The sequence below is a fragment of the Hydra vulgaris genome, chromosome 14 (genome assembly GCF_038396675.1).
Source record: "Hydra vulgaris chromosome 14, alternate assembly HydraT2T_AEP".
Lineage (NCBI taxonomy): Eukaryota > Metazoa > Cnidaria > Hydrozoa > Anthoathecata > Hydridae > Hydra > Hydra vulgaris.
The window spans coordinates 3,930,001-3,948,159 of record NC_088933.1 but is presented as its reverse complement, the minus strand read 5'-3'; the positions used below and the strand labels follow the sequence as shown (position 1 = coordinate 3,948,159).

Here is an 18,159-nt window from a genome sequence, read left to right as displayed (position 1 = left end):
AGAAGGAAAAATTACTGTTACGTTTTTAAATTTTTTTTTTTATTAATTCAGTGTTCTTATGGGGAAATACAAACTAAATTTTTGTTAACTTTTTTTGGTCAAATTTTTCCATTTCCTTGTATTGTCATCGAAAATGATTAAGTGTGCAAAATTGGTTGAGAAAAAAGCTTTCAAAAATTGATTTCAAATTTTGTGGCACACAAACATATATATATAGAAAGTAACCTTATATAAAGCATGGAAAAAGTAGCGCGTTTTAAATTTTTGTTTTTTAACTTAATAACTTAAGACTTAAAAAACAATAGGTTTTGAATCGCTGCGCTTTAATGTCTTCGAAACTGCAAATAATTTGCAAATTAATGATTTTTGTGACGTAATACGCAATTCATATCAAATAAATAAAATGTATGGGGAAATACAAATTAAATTTTTGTTAACTTAATTAACTTTTTTTGGTCAAATTTTTCCATTTCCTTGTATTGTCATCGAAAATGATAAAGTGTGCAAAATTTGAGCAAAATTGGTTGAGAAAAAAGCTTTCAAAAATTGATTTCAAATTTCGTGGCACACAAACATATATATATAGAAAGTAACCTTATATAAAGCATGGAAAAATGAAATTAAAAAATGCGAAATCTAATTTCCGACATCTCAAAACAAAACTATTTTTATTCATGTTTTAACATGAACGCATTCAAGTGTGACGATTGTAATTATTGTTATTCGTAATTACCTAACTTAGATAAATATCAAAGGTATGCGGTTGTGCCTCCTGTGCAGTTCTGCCCCAGAGAACAGTTTTTAGAAAGAATACAAGTTTACAGCTTGTTTATTAGGTTATGCTGATAACATAAATGGTTTTCACTTGATGAAATAACGCTGATAACACATACCTTTAACACTATAATCAAAAATTGCTTACTCCTCAAAAAAAAGGTCTGGAAAAATATGATGTAATATAATCTCTGTGTCAAATTATTATGCACAACTTCTCAGAAACGTAACAGGCACTCTTTTTGACATTAGCGAAATAAAGGAAACTGTTTTACTAACGCGTGGTGTTTTACTAAATGTTGAAAAACGGTTGTGCCTCCATATACGGTTATGTAAAAAAAATTTAGATCCTTCTGATCTTGCACCAGGCTACAAAGAACCCAGTTTCCTCCCCCCTTCCTTAATAGCGTAGGCTGTGCACAAATATACTTTTTCTTATGCAATATTTTTTATGTCTAAAAAATGCAATGTTTACATTATTGTAGTTAAATTAAGACCATCTTCTTCCTCTGTTTAATAACTTTTGCTCGTTATTTAAAAAAAAATTCGAAACTAAGAAAAAAATCAGTAAAAACCGGCTTTAAAAATTAGATAAATATATATTAGTCACTGATAAGAATAAAAACTTTCAGTGAAATCAGGCTTTAAAAATCGTTGACCTATAAAAAATTTCATAAATCTTGATTTATAAGAATTTTATTGCGGAATAAACTATTTTTTTAGGAATAAACCAAAAATTAGTTTTTAGTTTATTTTTCACCTCCTGTAAAATCCGCATTTGACCGCAAGCCACATAATTAGAAAAAAAGAATTACACAAAAAGAATTACATTGTTTTACATGTTCTGTAAAAATTCCCTACATTTAAACCCATACTTTTATGAAGAACCACCAACGCCTAATAAATTCTCGCCTTCTCCCCTTTATTCAAATTCCCATTTTTATTTAAACTAATATTTTTTTTAAATAAATAGTTCAAAAATAAACAACTTGTTTTTGTTCAATCGTGAGAGAAATTATTCTATAAAAATATCTGAAAATGCGTAAAATTAGCATTGAACTTTATTTTCTGTCCTATTCAGTATGTATTCTTGTTTTGTAACAATACATAAAAAACTTTCAGAAATATTACACTCGAAAAAATTAAGCACAAGTTTCTACCTTTGGGTAGGATAAGTGATATACCCTTAGCAAGGTATGTTTAACCTTCCGTGGTAGAAAACTATATTACAAAAAATTATTTGTCACAATTATCTACCTTAAAAAGTTGAAAATTGTATATTACTAAGAGTATATCAAATATCCTACCCTAATTAAAATTCAATTAAAATTAAACATGATTAAAATAAAATCTAATTAAAATTCCAAAAATCCGACTTGAATTTGCTCTATATATATATATATATATATATATATATATATATATATATATATATATATATATATATATATATATATATATATATATATATATATATATATATATATATTAGGGTGGTCTTTAAAACAACTTTTTTTTATAAATGTCTGCTCCCACCCTCTAAATGTGTTTTATATAATAAATAAAAAAATACTAGAAATAAAAAATTTTGGAAAAGAAAATATTTTTAGGGGTAGCTCAAGACCTTTAAACATCAGACAGGTGCCTCCAATCATCAAAACAAAGGTTCTTCAAAAGAATATTATGTTGGGTCTCAAAAGAAGCAAAATGATGTAAAAACTTCCAAAATACTTTTTGAAGAACTTGTTTTTTGATAATTATAGGAACCCATCTAATATTCAAGGGTCTTGAACTACCCTTAAAAATATTTTTTTTTCGAAAATCATTAAATTCTAGTATTATTTTATTATATAAATATATAATAAAATAATACTATATAAGTAAAGATTCAAAAACGAAACATTTCCAAAAAACATATAACAAATGTCACACGAACTTTCATTCTGTATTATAAGGCTCGCGAAAAACTCATAATACAAAACCATATCTTTTGTATTATAAGGCTCGCGAGCCTCATAATACAAAACCATAGAAGTCCTCCATCAACATCAATAAAAATTATCTAAAAAAGATGTTAAAAACAACCACACTATTTTCTACTCTTTCCATGATTATTGCGACCCGCCGTAAAACCCTGATGAAGTTTGTCAAATATTTACATCAAGTGGATTTTTAGTATCAAATATATCACATCGATAGTCTTTTATAGGAACATTTTGATTACTGGTTCATTTGTATGACATCTCGGTTAACATAACTTTTATGGGTGGATTCCTATTAGACACGTCTCTTAATATTATTTTGACTTCCATTTTTATTAGAGACGTCTCACCTTGCATTATTTTGATTTATAAATGTATTCCTATTAGACAGATCTTTCTTATTGACTTTGATTTATGGGCGATTTTGTATTAGAGAAACCAAGATTAGCATCATGTCGGTTGCTAACTGGTTTTGTTTTACCAACATCGCGCTTACCAGGCTGAATATCTACGTCATTTTTTGCCGCAACTTTTCTATTTTTTGCTATTACCCACTCTTTTTTATTAATCTTATCAGCTGATTGATCACTTTTTTTATCAGATAATTGTAATAATTTTTTTTTGTCTGATGACTGGTCTTTTTCCTTTTTAGCAGCTGATTGAACTTTTTTGTTTTGGCAAAATGACTTATCTCGTCCAACTTTAGGACATGGTTGCAAATGAAAACAAGAACCATAAGCTGACAGATTTATACTATTTGGTAAATACGTCTGAGATGTTTCTACATTTAAAGGGGATGAAGAAAACAGATTCTTCCATTCCAACACGTTGGGTAACTGAGGTTGATATTTAATAAAATTCAGAGGGGGCGGCGGTAAAGTTGGCAGCGGGTTACTAACAACATGAGAAATGAAAAACAAACTTGAGACATTGTTAAATGGTTGTTGAGGTAAAACATGTTGTGCGGAAGATTGCATCCCAAGAAAATCACTCTTTCCAGAATCATTTTGCTTAACTGAATAAAGCACAGGAAACAACTTGTCAAAAGCGATAAATTGCTAAATAAAAATAATATACTTATAACATGCAGAGTTATACTAATACAGAGTTCCAAAAACATTAAACAAAAAGTTAAAAATTTTTAAAAATACTATTAAATAAAAAGAACAAAGTGGGAAAATAAAAACAAGTATCGAAACTTTCACTATCACAGAATATAAAAATACCAGGTAACCAAGGTTATGTTAACACAATCATCTATTAACAAAGCTAATTGCGAAATTTCTCAACTAAACAAAATTATTTTCTATATTTTTGCTTTATCCAAGGTTTTGATAACATTTTTAGGTAGAAACCATAAAACAGAATTTTTATTTGGTGAATTTTAAAGTCATAGTGTGAACTATGCGTTTGTTACATCCAAGGAAATTAATAATATAAAACGAAAAATTTAAATTTCATCTAAAAACAATATAAGATCATACTTTTTGTTCACCATTTTTATCACTGTCAATTTTGCCAATCTTACCACTAAAAAAAATTCAATAGATGTATTTTAATAAAATAATTAAAACTAAAAAAAACAAGTTTTCTGTAACAATATTGTTTCTGAAATAAACAAATCTATCCTTTGTAAAAATATAATCTGTAAAATAAACAGGTCTATCAGTTTAAATAATATCGTCTGTAAAACAAACAAATCTATCATTTGGAACAATATGGTCTGTAAAATAAACAAACCTTTCATTTGGAACAATATCGTCTGTAAAACGAGAACAATCAAAATAATATTCTTTCATGCTGAGCTTTGTTAAATCAGAGAAAGGAGAACCAAAGTGTAAGCGAGCCCTGATGAAGCATGACAAAATTTTATTAAACATATCATCTTTAATCCCTGCGGCCAAATTATGGTCATGATCAAAAGGATCTGAAATTAAATTTAAATTAATAAAATACTAACAATAGCATAACAGCATAATATTAATAATAAAAATAATAATACCTTCAATGGCCATAGAGTAATGCAGCCATGACTTCTGAAGCTTTGAAAGGAAGTTTTTTTGTCGAATGGCTATAACACTCCTTTTGAAAGAAAACTTCTCAACGTAAAAGTTGAAAAATCCAATCCAAAGTTCTGCTAAGGTCTGTTTATTTTTTCCATAATCTTTCCACACTGTATCCTAAAACAATTAAGGTTGTTTAGTTTTACCACACATATCATTATGTTTACCATATAATTTATATACTGTCCGGAATATACTAAATACATCATAACTTATTGTTGTTAAATTTTATTTTAAGCAATTAAAATAACTTATGTATACAATAAATTACATTTGCTTTAAAGAAATTTATTGCAATGTTTTTATTTAAATACAGTGTATTATAACTTTTTCCAATAAACAATAATAATATCTTATTTCAAAATAATGAATACTTAAATATTTGAATATGGTATAATGAAATATTTTAATATATAAAATAAAGTAGCCTCCTTAACTGCTGCTTGAAGGTTGCATCCTGTTGGGAATTAAGAAACAATAAAAGCATTAAGTGGCTTTACTACACTACAAAACTATGATTAAAAAAAATTACTAAACATTTTTGTTTAAAAAATTGTTGTTACAACCCTTCCCCTCTAATCACAAGACAACTGTAAGAAAATGAGGTGGCGTTTTAATTCCAAAATATTATTGCTACAAACTTTCCCCACCTTAATCACTTAACAACTGTAAAGAGATGTGGCGTTGTTCTAACTCCAAAATGTTGTTATTAGAATCCTTACACACCCCTTAAATCACAAGACTGCAAAGAGATGTGGCAGTGTTTCAACTCCAATCCTCTCACCATTGAAACACGCAACCATGCTCCATTACGGAATATAACTGTTATTTATGTTAGAATAATCACCATTCTTTCTGGTTTATAATAATTCCTTTTTAAAAAATGTAACAACAATAACAATAAAAAATGAATATACAATATACTTACAAGATATTGAATATCATCAAAAAACCATATTTCTTTTCCATCAATTAAGAATGTCTTTCTTTTATCAACTGCAAGTTCTTGTAAAACAGGAATAACTGGTGGTTCACAATGTTGCAGATAATATAACATTAGTAAAATGTATGCATACGAAGAGAGACTACCACTAGAAGCATCACCTATGTCGCAAATCTATAAAATGATAATACAACATGTAGATAATGTATTCTTATAAAGTAAAGCTACAAGCAAAAGCATAACCTAGTTAAAAAATCTACAAAATACCACTTAAATTTGTGCATTATATATAGTTTTTTTATAACACGTGAGATTTGAAAACTATTGTCTTTTGCTTTAATTTAGTTATTTTGTTTAACTTTTTGCATTATATACATAAAAGGAACATAAAACATGAATCACTGAAGTAAAAATGAAAGTAAAATACTATTTTATTAAGTTCACAGTGATTGACCAAAGCTTGTTAAGTGAAAATATAAGATGTTTGCATTTTTTATAAATTATTATAAAATGTTATAAATACTCACATTATTATTACAAAACTTAAATTATTGTAAATTTAAAATAATAAAATCAGTTCGATCTTGATTATTTCCATCAAAAAAAAATTTACACAGGAAAAAACCTTTAAACTTTAATATTCAATACAATTTAACCACCAAATCACAAAACCAATGTAACCTTGATGTTTCACCAGCAGTAGTTTGCATAAGTCATAGATTACTTTGTATACATTCACATGTCATTTTAAAACCCCATTGAAACTTGATTATATTTTCTTAAATATGATAAATTTTAACTTCCAGTTTACTAAAAACAAATGATTGAACAAATGTAACTTTTGGTTTAACTACCTATTGCATAGCCACCTTTTTCCATCCATACCCTATATTCCATTCTATAGCCAACCTTTGTCTTTTAACTTTGTTTTTAAACACAACTTTAATTCTAAATTCTTTTTTAAATTCTTATTTTTAATTCTAATAAATTCTTATTAATTCAATTTAAAGTTTTTAAACACACTTTTACTTCTGTTTTTAATAGTTTTTTTAAGAACTAGTCAATAAATATTGCCCATTTATCTTGTAAAACTTTAAATCTTCGACAATGCTGAAGTGATGATGAAGATTGATGTATTGTTACTTATCATAATCATCGCATGTTTTATCATGTTAATGTAGCATCCCCAGGCGCTGGGAAAAGATTAAATTTTTCATGCTTCATTTTTTTGAGAAATTTCCTCCTAAATGAACAAATGCCAAATGGAATAGCATTAATAATTATTATAGGATATTTATATTTTAATAGTTTATAAAATTTAAGTTTATAACTATAAAAAGATATTTATATTTATATGCAAAAAAAAAGTCAAGATAAGTTGCTTGTGTCTTATCACTATGATTGGTTGAAATTTGAACTCACTTTGATTGGTTACATCACTATGATTGGTTGAAATTTGAACAACTTTAAAGCAAGTTTTCTCAAAAACCTCTGAGCAAAATCATAATACATTTGTTGTCATAATACATTTTAAGAAGAATAAAACTATAAACAGAAAACAGGGACGTGGTCGAAAATCAAGATTTAATGATAAAAACAGATGACTTAACTTGTATCATCAAAATCCAACTCAGTCACAATCACATTAATCTCAAAGAGAGCTAAAGTGTTTAGAAAATAGAAAGTGTGTTTAAGCAGTGGCTAAGTATCTATTACTTTAGATATTAATATGATCTAAACAATCTAAAGTGTTCTGCACACTTTATTAATTTTTTTTTAAACTTCATATGCAATGCTCTCAAAAGTTTAAATGTATCTTATTTTGCAAGGACCAGAGAGCATCAATGGAGTATGCTCTATGATTATTTTAGCCATCTTCTGTTTTCTGAAAATAGTAAGATATGCTTACTTCATTAAAATTAACATCAGGTTTGGCAAGAATAGCTGAGATAATTGAAGTTATATTTCAATATTATTTCTTGCTGCCACAATTAATGTTGATTCAATAAGTAGAAGGCTCTTATTATTATTGAATATTAATCGAATAAAAATAGTTTTCATGAACAAAAATGTTGTTCATTAAATATGCCTTAATAAAATTAACATTAGGGTTGTTTTAAAAATGAAAAAAAAAATTGATCATAATTAAAACCATTTTTAATAATGAAGTAATAAGTTAATAAGTTCATAATTACCTTTTTTTTCTTCAACAATTTTTCATTTTATTCATCATCTATTAAAATACCAAAGTTGCAGTTAGGGTGCAATATTGCAATCTGGTCAATTTTTGTTTTTGATTCATCATTTGTTGATTGCACTTAAGTTTTTCAAATCCATCTAAATTTTCACCACATAGAATATTACAATCCTAACTCATTCTTCTTCCTCCTTCAATCTCTCTAAATTTCTAGTAACTTTTTTTTTTATTTCCATTTTTTTATTTCTTATTATTTTTATTAGCTTTTGTTTTTCTAAAAAATCTAACTTTTCTCTGTATACTGCATCGTGATGTAATGTTGTTGTAGTGTTGTTGTGTGTTGTTTTGATGTAATGTTGTTGTATTTAATGCATCATCTTTTTATTCTTCATTTTTCTTTTCTTTAGTTTTGAAAAATTATAGATCATTTTTAACTACTTCAAGACCATTATTTTGTGCTCCGAATCAAATTTTGAAATGTTAAAAAGACGATCAATATAGCCTCTACTATTCGAATTGGACTTTACAATTCAATTTGAATTCTACTATTCAATTTAGACTTAAACTGCTCTATTGAATATTATGTTTTGTCTTATTATCAAACTTAAGTGATTTTATATTTGTATTTTGCAATAGTGGAGTCACAATATTGCAAAATACAAAAATTGACCGCTACACTAATTGACCACTACACTAATTGACCACGTATATTACACTTTGCTGCTACGCAACCACATATTTAGGTATTCATTTTATTTTTTCAATTTTTTACTTAATAATTGATTATTAGTTGTTTTTTTCAATACTTTTTTCAGCACTTGGCAGTACAAAGCATTTGTTCTGAAACCTAAAATTAAATCTGATTTTAGTAACAGAAACAAATTTCCTACATGAACAGAACACCTATATTTTAAAGCAGATAGTTAGTCATGATAATATTGGATTGTATAATACTTAGTCATGATAAATAAATATTGGTTTGAACCAATCACAATCCAATATTTCTCATATTTCAGACAAAGAGCGAATTTTAACCTTTCCAATATTCAAATATATTTTTTGTCGAATACTGTTATTTATTATTATTATGTGTGCAGAGTTCCATTACTAAGTTATCAAGTTGTGTGAAATCAACACAAGTCAAACCAAAAATACATCACCACATCTTTAAAATTTCAACTTAACTGTTGAACAATAGAAGATTTGAATGAATTTACACTAAGAAAACTGGGTAACAAAGGTTTATGAGTTATATTTTAATATGTTTAATAAGATTTAGAAAACAAAAAGCGAATAATGAATTGACTTTAAATTATTTGCTGTTACAACTTATGTCAGCCTATTTATTGCTTTATCAATATTTTTAAACAATTTAGATTGGTTGCAGCATACCTAAAATGTCATTGAATAATTCAAATAATTTAAAATTTTATTTTCATTAAAAAACTTATGAAAATATTTTTATACTTATGGTTTGTCATCATTCAATCAGAGCTACTTATTCAAACTGTTTATTAAATAAGTTATTTTTAAATGTTGTCCTTGGTGAATGCAGTAAAAAAAATATATATATACATGCAAATAGATGTTATGTGTAAAACATTTCAATGTGCCTTGTAATTTTTTTTCTTTTTTTAGGTATTTTTTTTTCTTTTTTAGGTATTTTTAGATGTGCAGAGGTAACTTTTATATTTTGTCAATTCAATTTTTATGTATAACATTTACATTCAGAACATTACAGTGACCAACTGCAAAGATTTTGTTAATTCATATCCTAATTATATAAGTTATAAACAGAACATTTTTTTTAGAACATTCGACCAATTTCATCGAAATGATGTTGGCCTGTTCCAGTAAGAAAAAAATGAATTTGTTGGATTTTGGTTGCAACATAACCAAATTCCAATGACACTCCAACATTGGCATAACAGTGTTATCCTAATGTTCCTCTATCTAACACTGGAACAACATCGGAAAAATGTTGTTCCAGTGTTAGATAGAGAACTAAGATCTGCAATGTTAACAATATACAATGTTTGAAGAATGTTGGTAGTTTAACATCAAACCAACATTAGTCTAATTGACATTTATTCAGTGTGAATCAAACTAACATGAACTCTTACTTTTTTTACACTAATACATACATATATATATATATATATATATATATATATATATATATATATATATATATATATATATATATATATATATATATATATATATATATATATATACGTAAGTGTATATATATATGAATAAAGAAAATATCTTTATATTATCATGTATAATACTGTATACTTGAAAGAGTGCTCAATAGATAAACTAGAGCTAATTTACTTTAGAACAGCGCGAATCAAACTAACATGAACTCTTACTTTTTTTACACTAATATATATATATATATATATATATATATATATATATATATATATATATATATATATATATATATATATATATATATATATATATATATATATATATATATATATACATATATATGTATATATATATATATATGTATATATATGTATATATGTATATATATATTTATATATATGTATATATATGTATATATAGAAATAGCACGCATGTTGTTATTGAGGTCAGAAGCATTAAAGAACTCTTTGTATTGATGATGAGAGTGTCCTCTAGTTATTCGCACAGATGGATAGCCGATTTGTGGCTTAATCCAATAAATATTTTCTAAGTTATTTATAAATTTGAAGTTGTAGATTAAATCACCTCGATTGCGTCTTTCATTTAGTGAAGTAAGATGAAGGTGTGCTAATCTGGCTTCACTGGATAACGCTTTGAGAGATGGAATTGATTTGGTGGCACGGTTTCGGACTTTTTCAAGTTTTTCAACGTTGTGTGCAGAAAGATAATTCCACACAGGAGCAGCATACTCAAGGTGAGGTCTGACCAGCGATGTGTAGAGCCTCTTCCAAACTTGTGCATTTTTATAAATAAATGATTTCTTTAGTTGACCGAGGACAGAGTTAGCTTTTGATGATATTATTTCAATGTGCGTATCCCATTTGAGGTTGTGTGAAATGCAAATCCCAAGATCTCTTTCAATGTATGAGGAATCAAGAAGCTGCTTCCCTTGCTGAGTCAAGATATAGTATTGGTGGTTAGGATTTTTGCTTTTGTTAAAGCGTAAGATAAGGCACCTTTTGTAATTAAGTCGTAAGCGCCAGGTTACGAGTCCAAGACACAATGTGATTTATATTCATCTGGAGCAGAGCTGGGCTCTCAGATGTAGAATTTGTGCAAATAACTTTACTGTCATCAGCGTATAACTTCATTGGATTGCTAACTAGGTCTGTTATGTCATTAATGTATAAGATGAATAGAAAAAGTCCTAGAACAGATCCTTGAAGGACACCACTGGTGACTGGTAACGAATCTGAAATGGTGGAACCCATGACAACTTGTTGTGTTCTTTTAGAAAGAAAAGAATTTATCCAATTAAGAAGCATATTAGAGATACCATAACCAGAAAGTTTGTGGAGCATAAGATCATGAGAAGGTGTGTCAAACGCTTTTTCATAATCTAGATATAAAGCATCTACACTATAGCCTCTTGCCATTGAGTGTGAGATCTGATTGACAGTTTCCAATAAATTGGTAATGCATGATTTTTTTGGAACAAACCTGTGCTGATTTTGAGATAAAAGATTATATGCACTTAAATACTCGGTTAAACAATCTTTTCCAATACGCTCTAGGATTTTGCAGCAGGCAGAAGTTAGGGAAATTGGTCTGTAGTTTGATGCATCAAGTTTAGATCCTTTCTTGTTAAGTGGTGCTATGTTAGCTTCCAGCCACGCGGCTGGGACTCGACCTTCACAAATAGATTTTATAAATATGTAGGTAACGGGCACGTTCAGAGATGAAGAACATTTGTTGAGGACATGTGGGTGAATGCCGTTTATGCCTGCTGGTTTATGCAAGTTTTGGTTTGAGAGTAACACTTGTATATAGTTCTCATTAAGTCTATTCAAGACTGACGTCTCATCAATCACATCAATGGCAGGGATTGACTCAAACTTAAAGGAGTAAAAACAGATGAAAAGTAATTGTTAAGGATCGTAGCTCTATGGCTTTCATTAGAAGTAATGTTTCCATTTGACACTTTCATAGACCTTATTTGATTTTTAACTTTAAGTTTCATGTTTATATACCTATATATAAGTTTTGGATTTGTCTTGGCTTTTTCGGATATAGATTTTTCATATTGAGCAATAGAATGAGTCAGAGTTTGTTTTACTTTATTGCAGCTATTATTGTATAGTTTAGTGTCCAGACACCAGTTTGGGTTTTTGCTTCTATAATAAAGTTTTTTTTTTTTTTTTTATAGCAGAGATTATTTCTTTTGTGATCCAAGGTGTGTGTAAAACAGAATAATTCGATTTGATTGCTGGTATTTGAAGATTACATCCTTCAATATAGATAGATCGGAATACATTACAGGCCTTGTTAAGAGATTTCGCTGCGTAACAAAAACGCGTAATGCATTTCTAAGTAACTCAACTCAGCAAATATATTTTGTATTGTTAAAAGTTATATTGCATCACTAGTGTCTTTTCAAGTACCACATTGTAATTAAAGTTATTTTATTAACGCGTTGAAAATCACACAAACAGTTTTTTTTTCTCTCACTATAACAAAAGTTATAAATAAAATCTAAGTTCCTATTTGAAAAATCATTTTTATTATTTTTTTCAAACTAAATTTTATTTAAAAAAAAATATGTTTTTCATAAAACGTAAAATAATATTTGTTTATTTTCTAATAATTTTACAGTTGGTTTTTGGTTATTTTATTAACTGTTAATAAATTTTTTCTAATTTATTTTGTGAACTCTTTTTAATAATGTTTTTAAACAATAAATAGTTTTTTTTATTATTTATCAGTTACCGATAACATATTCGTGATCGTAATTCATTTTCATAAATTAAACGAACGTCATTAAAATTTTACGTTATTGAATTAACAATAAACAAAAAATCTTATTAATAAAATATTTACATCAAAATCACCATTTCAGATTCGTATTTTTTTAAACTATTATGACAAAAAATAATATTTATATTTAAAAGGAATTTATATATTTAATTCCTTAAGATAAAACTTAAAACACTTTATTTTTTTTAACTAACTTTTAACAACAACAAAAATTATTAAACAAACTGTTTCTTTAACAAAAAACCTATTAGTTTATAATTGCGGTTAAATGCTTTTACTTTCGACTTTATTTCTTCTGAATAAACGTCACGCTAACGACATCAAAAGATAATTTAAATATTCTAAAAGATAAAGGTTTTTGCGTAGCGCAAAACTGCTGAACGCGTAGGCAAATCGCCTTTTCGCAGGCAAAATGCGAGCTGCGTAACGCTTCTTAACAAGGCCTGCATTATAACATTCATTAATATTTAAATTTTTAAAACCATTGATCTAGTCAATATCTTTGAAATGCATGTTTAGTTTATCGAAATTACCATTTTTAAAATCTTGTCAAGATGAAGAAAACCGATTTCTAGGAGGGTTTGAAGATTCTACAGCGAAATTCCAAGTTAGAATTAAATGAGCTTGTCCTTTTTTAGTGCACCCCAGTTGAGAATGTCTTTCAAGAGAAAATATATGTTAGGACGACTCAGTTAAAATAAGACCTAGAGTGTTAGATGGACCTAATATAGAGTTCAATTGAAAAGTATAAATTGACATGCTGTGTAAAGTATAATTGACATGCTGTGTTAAATGATTTGAATCAAATGTTTCAATAAAGTCTTCAGCTAGTGAGTTTGTGGTAATTGCTCTGTTGTTATGCCATGTGGTATGGTCAAGGTTAAAATCTCCTGCTATAAGAAGACCAGAGTAGTGTTTTTTTTTGACTAAATTAGATGCAAAATTTATAGAGGCTTTAATTTGATTATTTACAAAGTTATTGCTGAGAGATGAACTGTATATACAACCAACTCGAATCTTTTCAGTTCCAAGATTAACTGAACACCAAACTTGTTCAGAGTCATTGTTAAGTTCAAGATGTGTTACTTCATGGCTTATTAGTGTATCAGATATATAAATGCAGACTCCACCATGAAGATTAATTGTGCGATCACGCCTATATGTGATATAATTAGTGAGATTAAAGATAGAGTTTTCATTAAACCATGTTTCTGTTATAAAGACAAGACTCGGTGGTGCTTTTGAAGTTTAATTAGGCTTTGCAGCTTGGCAAGTTTCTCTGTGCTTAACAAGGTTGCATTTGTTTAAAAACAACTAAAATTGTTAAGATGAATTGTTGTGTTTTTTTTATTATTGATAATCATTTTTATATTATTATTGATTCTGCCGTGGACTGATTTAAGTTTTAATTCTGTTTTAACGTCTAGGATCATAATTTTTTCCCAAGGGTCAAGTCTTAAACACCATCAACACGTGTGACACTACCATTACGGATGTCAAAACGAAAGGGTTGATCCTTTTGCTGACTTTCAAGTTTTTCTTTGTTTAGCCTGTTACATTCTATACGTAGTAGTTTAGATTGCCTTTGTTGAGCAGGAGTTTCATCTGGATTGATGTAGATTCCAATTCAAGCATTGTTGAGTCTAAGTTTATAGGCAACTTTGAGAATTGTATTTCTATCATCTATTATGCGGTAGTGGTGTTGTGGTAAAGCGCTCGCTTCATAAGCGAGAGATTCGGAATTCGATCCCCACCACGTCCCTGGTAGTACCGCAATCAACTTGTTTCTCCGCGCAGCGGCCTTGTTCGTCAAGGTTCGTGTTTCGGAGTTATAGAGTTGAGAGAGGGTTATAACCACTATTAAGTAGCCTCCTCATCTGTAGTGGCCTTCTTGGCCTTGAGGTGAATAACAAAAAAAAAAAAAAAAAAAAATATTATTAAAAACTACTTGTAATGGACCTGTTTGTGTTGAGGTGCTTTTGCGACCTCTTAAGCGTCTAATAGTAACATACTTACATTCAACATTTAGTTCGCCTAATAGTGATGTAACTAGTATTTTATCATGTTCAATACAGTCGGTCGATCGGCAGCGACTAGAGAAGAAGATGTCACTATATAGATATATATATATATATATATATATATATATATATATATATATATATATATATATATATATATATATATATATATATATATATATATATATAGTGGTATTTTTTATTTGAAGAGAGCATTTAGCATAAAGAAAGCATTTTATTTTTTGTAACTTATTGGACAAAGAAAATAAAACTACAACTTTTGTATTCTTAACATTTTTGTTTTCTCTTTTACATTAAAAATAATTTCATAAAAAGTACATTATAACATTATTTAGGTTAATAAATATTTGTAAAAGGAATATTTTTTTTTTCTATATAATAATTTATTCCAAAACTTCATTTTGATAAATAATTTTAAATCATTCATTTTTTTAACTTTACTGATATAAATATGACAGAAGTTTAAAATTATTTTTTATTGATATTATTTTGAAAAAATTTATTCGTTTTTTCTGTTTTAACATTATGTAATGTGCTATTATGTCTGAATGGTGTCGTGTAAAGTGGCTTGAAGAAGATAAGAACTCTGACACTGTTCCTTTAAGTTGGATTAAAGGTAAAGTTTTGAGATGACCAAAAAAGGGGGTTGAAAAAAAGTTAAGGGACGAGGTTGAACCTCAAGATGATTTAAATTTAATTAAATGATGTTTTAAATTTCAAATTCTCAAAATTAAATTAACTGATAAAGATTTTATGATTTGCTATTCACATAATATTACAACTGATACTGACTTTAAAAAAGATGAGTCTCAAGTTACAAAAAAAGGTAAAAAGTAATTTTTTGTATTTGCATATTAGGTTATTTAGTATTCTTATATCTAATTTTAAACTTTTTTTATTTATTTGATTATTTTTTGGAATTGATTTTTTGAGTTAATTTTTTTTAACCAAATTTTTTGTTTATTAAAATATTCATTTTTTAATCAACTTTTTTTAAGCAGTTAGCAGTGCACTTCCTCCAAAACCCGAAATCAAATCAGGTTTTAGAAATAAAAAAGCATTTTTCTCAGAAACAGAAAAAGAACACCTAAATCTTACACAAGAACCTAGTCAGAATAAAATAAACATTGATTTGAATCAATCTACTTGGTCAGTATTTAGTTTTCAAAATGCATCAAAATCCCATGATTCAAAAAAATCAAGCACTCAATTTTCCAACAGCTCTTGTTCACTATCTCCTCAGAGTGAAAGTAAAAAAAGACCAGATTATTGTTCTCTTTTACAATCAGAGAGAATTGAAACACAGAGCGAATTCTCTTGTGGATTACCAAAGAGTAAAGAACTTTTTACTGTGGCTGTTGACAGAAATAATTTTCCAATGAGTGATCAAAGTGTGCAGATTTTTTTTCAGTATTTATACATAGGGGTTTTCCATAAAGTACATACGCTTTGTTTTGACTACCCTCCTTCCCCCTCCCTTGCATTTTGCCATACGCTTTTTTAAGTACCCTCTACCTCCCTAAAAGTACCTACGCTTTCAACCTACCAACCCAACATTTTATGATATTTTTTTTTAATTTAGTGCCTCCATACTTTTATAACTGACCTACTGCCCCCGATATAAGGGGGGGGGGCAGTAGGTCAGTTGCCTACTCATATAGGCCATTTTCAAACCCCTTCTTCCACTCCGAGCGTATGTACTCTATGGACTATCATATACTAAAAAAATGTTATACATAATATATTTTTACTTATTTTTTATATAAGTCAGTTACTATATTTATGTTATGGAGGCATATTATATATAAAAAATATGACAATTAAAGATAAAATTTTATAAAAATTTATCCTATAGTTTAATAAATTATGTGTCATAAATTATGTTAAAATACATATTTGTTAAATACTTTTATTTTTTTTTAATTTTTTTTTTGTGTAAAGTTCCAGTGCGAAGTCATCAAGTTACTGTGTGAAATCAAAACATGTTTCAATGTCAACCCAAAAGTACATCATCACAAGTATGGAAACTCCAACTCAATTCTTGACATTAGAAGATTTGAATGAACTTGAACTAAAAATGCATAATAATAGTTTTGCACAAGAATTTGTGATTTTAATGTTTAAGACAAAAGAGAATAAAATGATTATTAATCAATTGCTTTTACAACTAATGTCAACATATTTATAATCTATTTATGTTTATACTATTAAGGTTGTAGCATAACTATAACTTAAGTATTATTAAATAATTAAAATGTTTAAAAATATATTACACTTATCAAATTTTTCATGTAAAATATTTCAATGGGGCTATTGTTTTTTCTTTTTAAGGTTAAACAACTCTCATGTGTTGGTCGAAAGTCACCAAATATATGGTTAAAGACCTAATTCAAAGGTAATTTTTGTATTTTTAAAATTCGATTTTTATATGTTACACTTACTTCATATTACTATTTAAAAACTTTGGGGCATATAAAATTCGCCAAATAGTCACACACGAGCAGTAAACGCCTGAGGGAAGAAATGAAGAACATTAGAATAAAGGATAATTATTTTTCGAACAAAGCATATTTTGACAGTTGTCAAGACAAAAATAAAGATTAATAGAGGAATATTTAAAAATAAATAAGACAGACAATGCACCTAAACAGTACTAACAATAATAACAAACAATAAATTGTTTTATTAACACATAAGTCACCTAAATATATGGTTAAAGACCTAATTCAAAGGTAATTTTGTATTTTTAAAATTTGATTTTTATATGTTACACTTACTTAACATTATTTTACACTTATGTTTTTTAACACTTATGTTATTTTTACTTCATATTACTGTTATAAACAGCATAAATTAATAAAAGAGATAATTAACATAATTAACACAATTATTAAATGATATCTTTTAGTTGTTTTTTTTATTTTCATCTAAGATTGATGTCTAATGAGCTTCAGACAAATATCAGTATGGTTGGTCCAAAAGGAAAGCTAAAGTTTGAAAAAACTTTGTTGTATAATGTAATAAATAGTGAGTTTGTTTATAGTTTTTTTTTTTATATTCTCCTAAATAGCATTAATGCTGTTACAATATCTGGCGGACCTATATTTCAGACACCCACCTTTAGTAAGTCCGTAAAAAATGAGTCATGTTTTAAGTATAACATTTATTGAAAATTATACTT

At 27.5% G+C, this 18,159-nt stretch overlaps 1 protein-coding gene across 1 annotated transcript in view; it reads right to left on the bottom strand.

Annotated features, from left to right (window-relative positions):
- Positions 1 to 2,700: 2,700 nt before the first annotated feature.
- LOC136091227 (terminal uridylyltransferase 4-like) overlaps positions 2,701 to 18,159 on the bottom strand; it is a 91,874-nt gene continuing 76,415 nt past the window's right edge. Inside the window, exons 19-23 of the mRNA XM_065818384.1 lie at positions 5,748 to 5,936; positions 4,759 to 4,936; positions 4,497 to 4,683; positions 4,241 to 4,286; positions 2,701 to 3,814 (exon numbers count right to left, since the gene is read on the bottom strand). Coding sequence (XP_065674456.1) covers positions 3,155 to 3,814; positions 4,241 to 4,286; positions 4,497 to 4,683; positions 4,759 to 4,936; positions 5,748 to 5,936 — 1,260 coding nt within the window. The 3' untranslated portion in view covers positions 2,701 to 3,154. The remainder of the gene's footprint in view (positions 3,815 to 4,240; positions 4,287 to 4,496; positions 4,684 to 4,758; positions 4,937 to 5,747; positions 5,937 to 18,159) is intronic.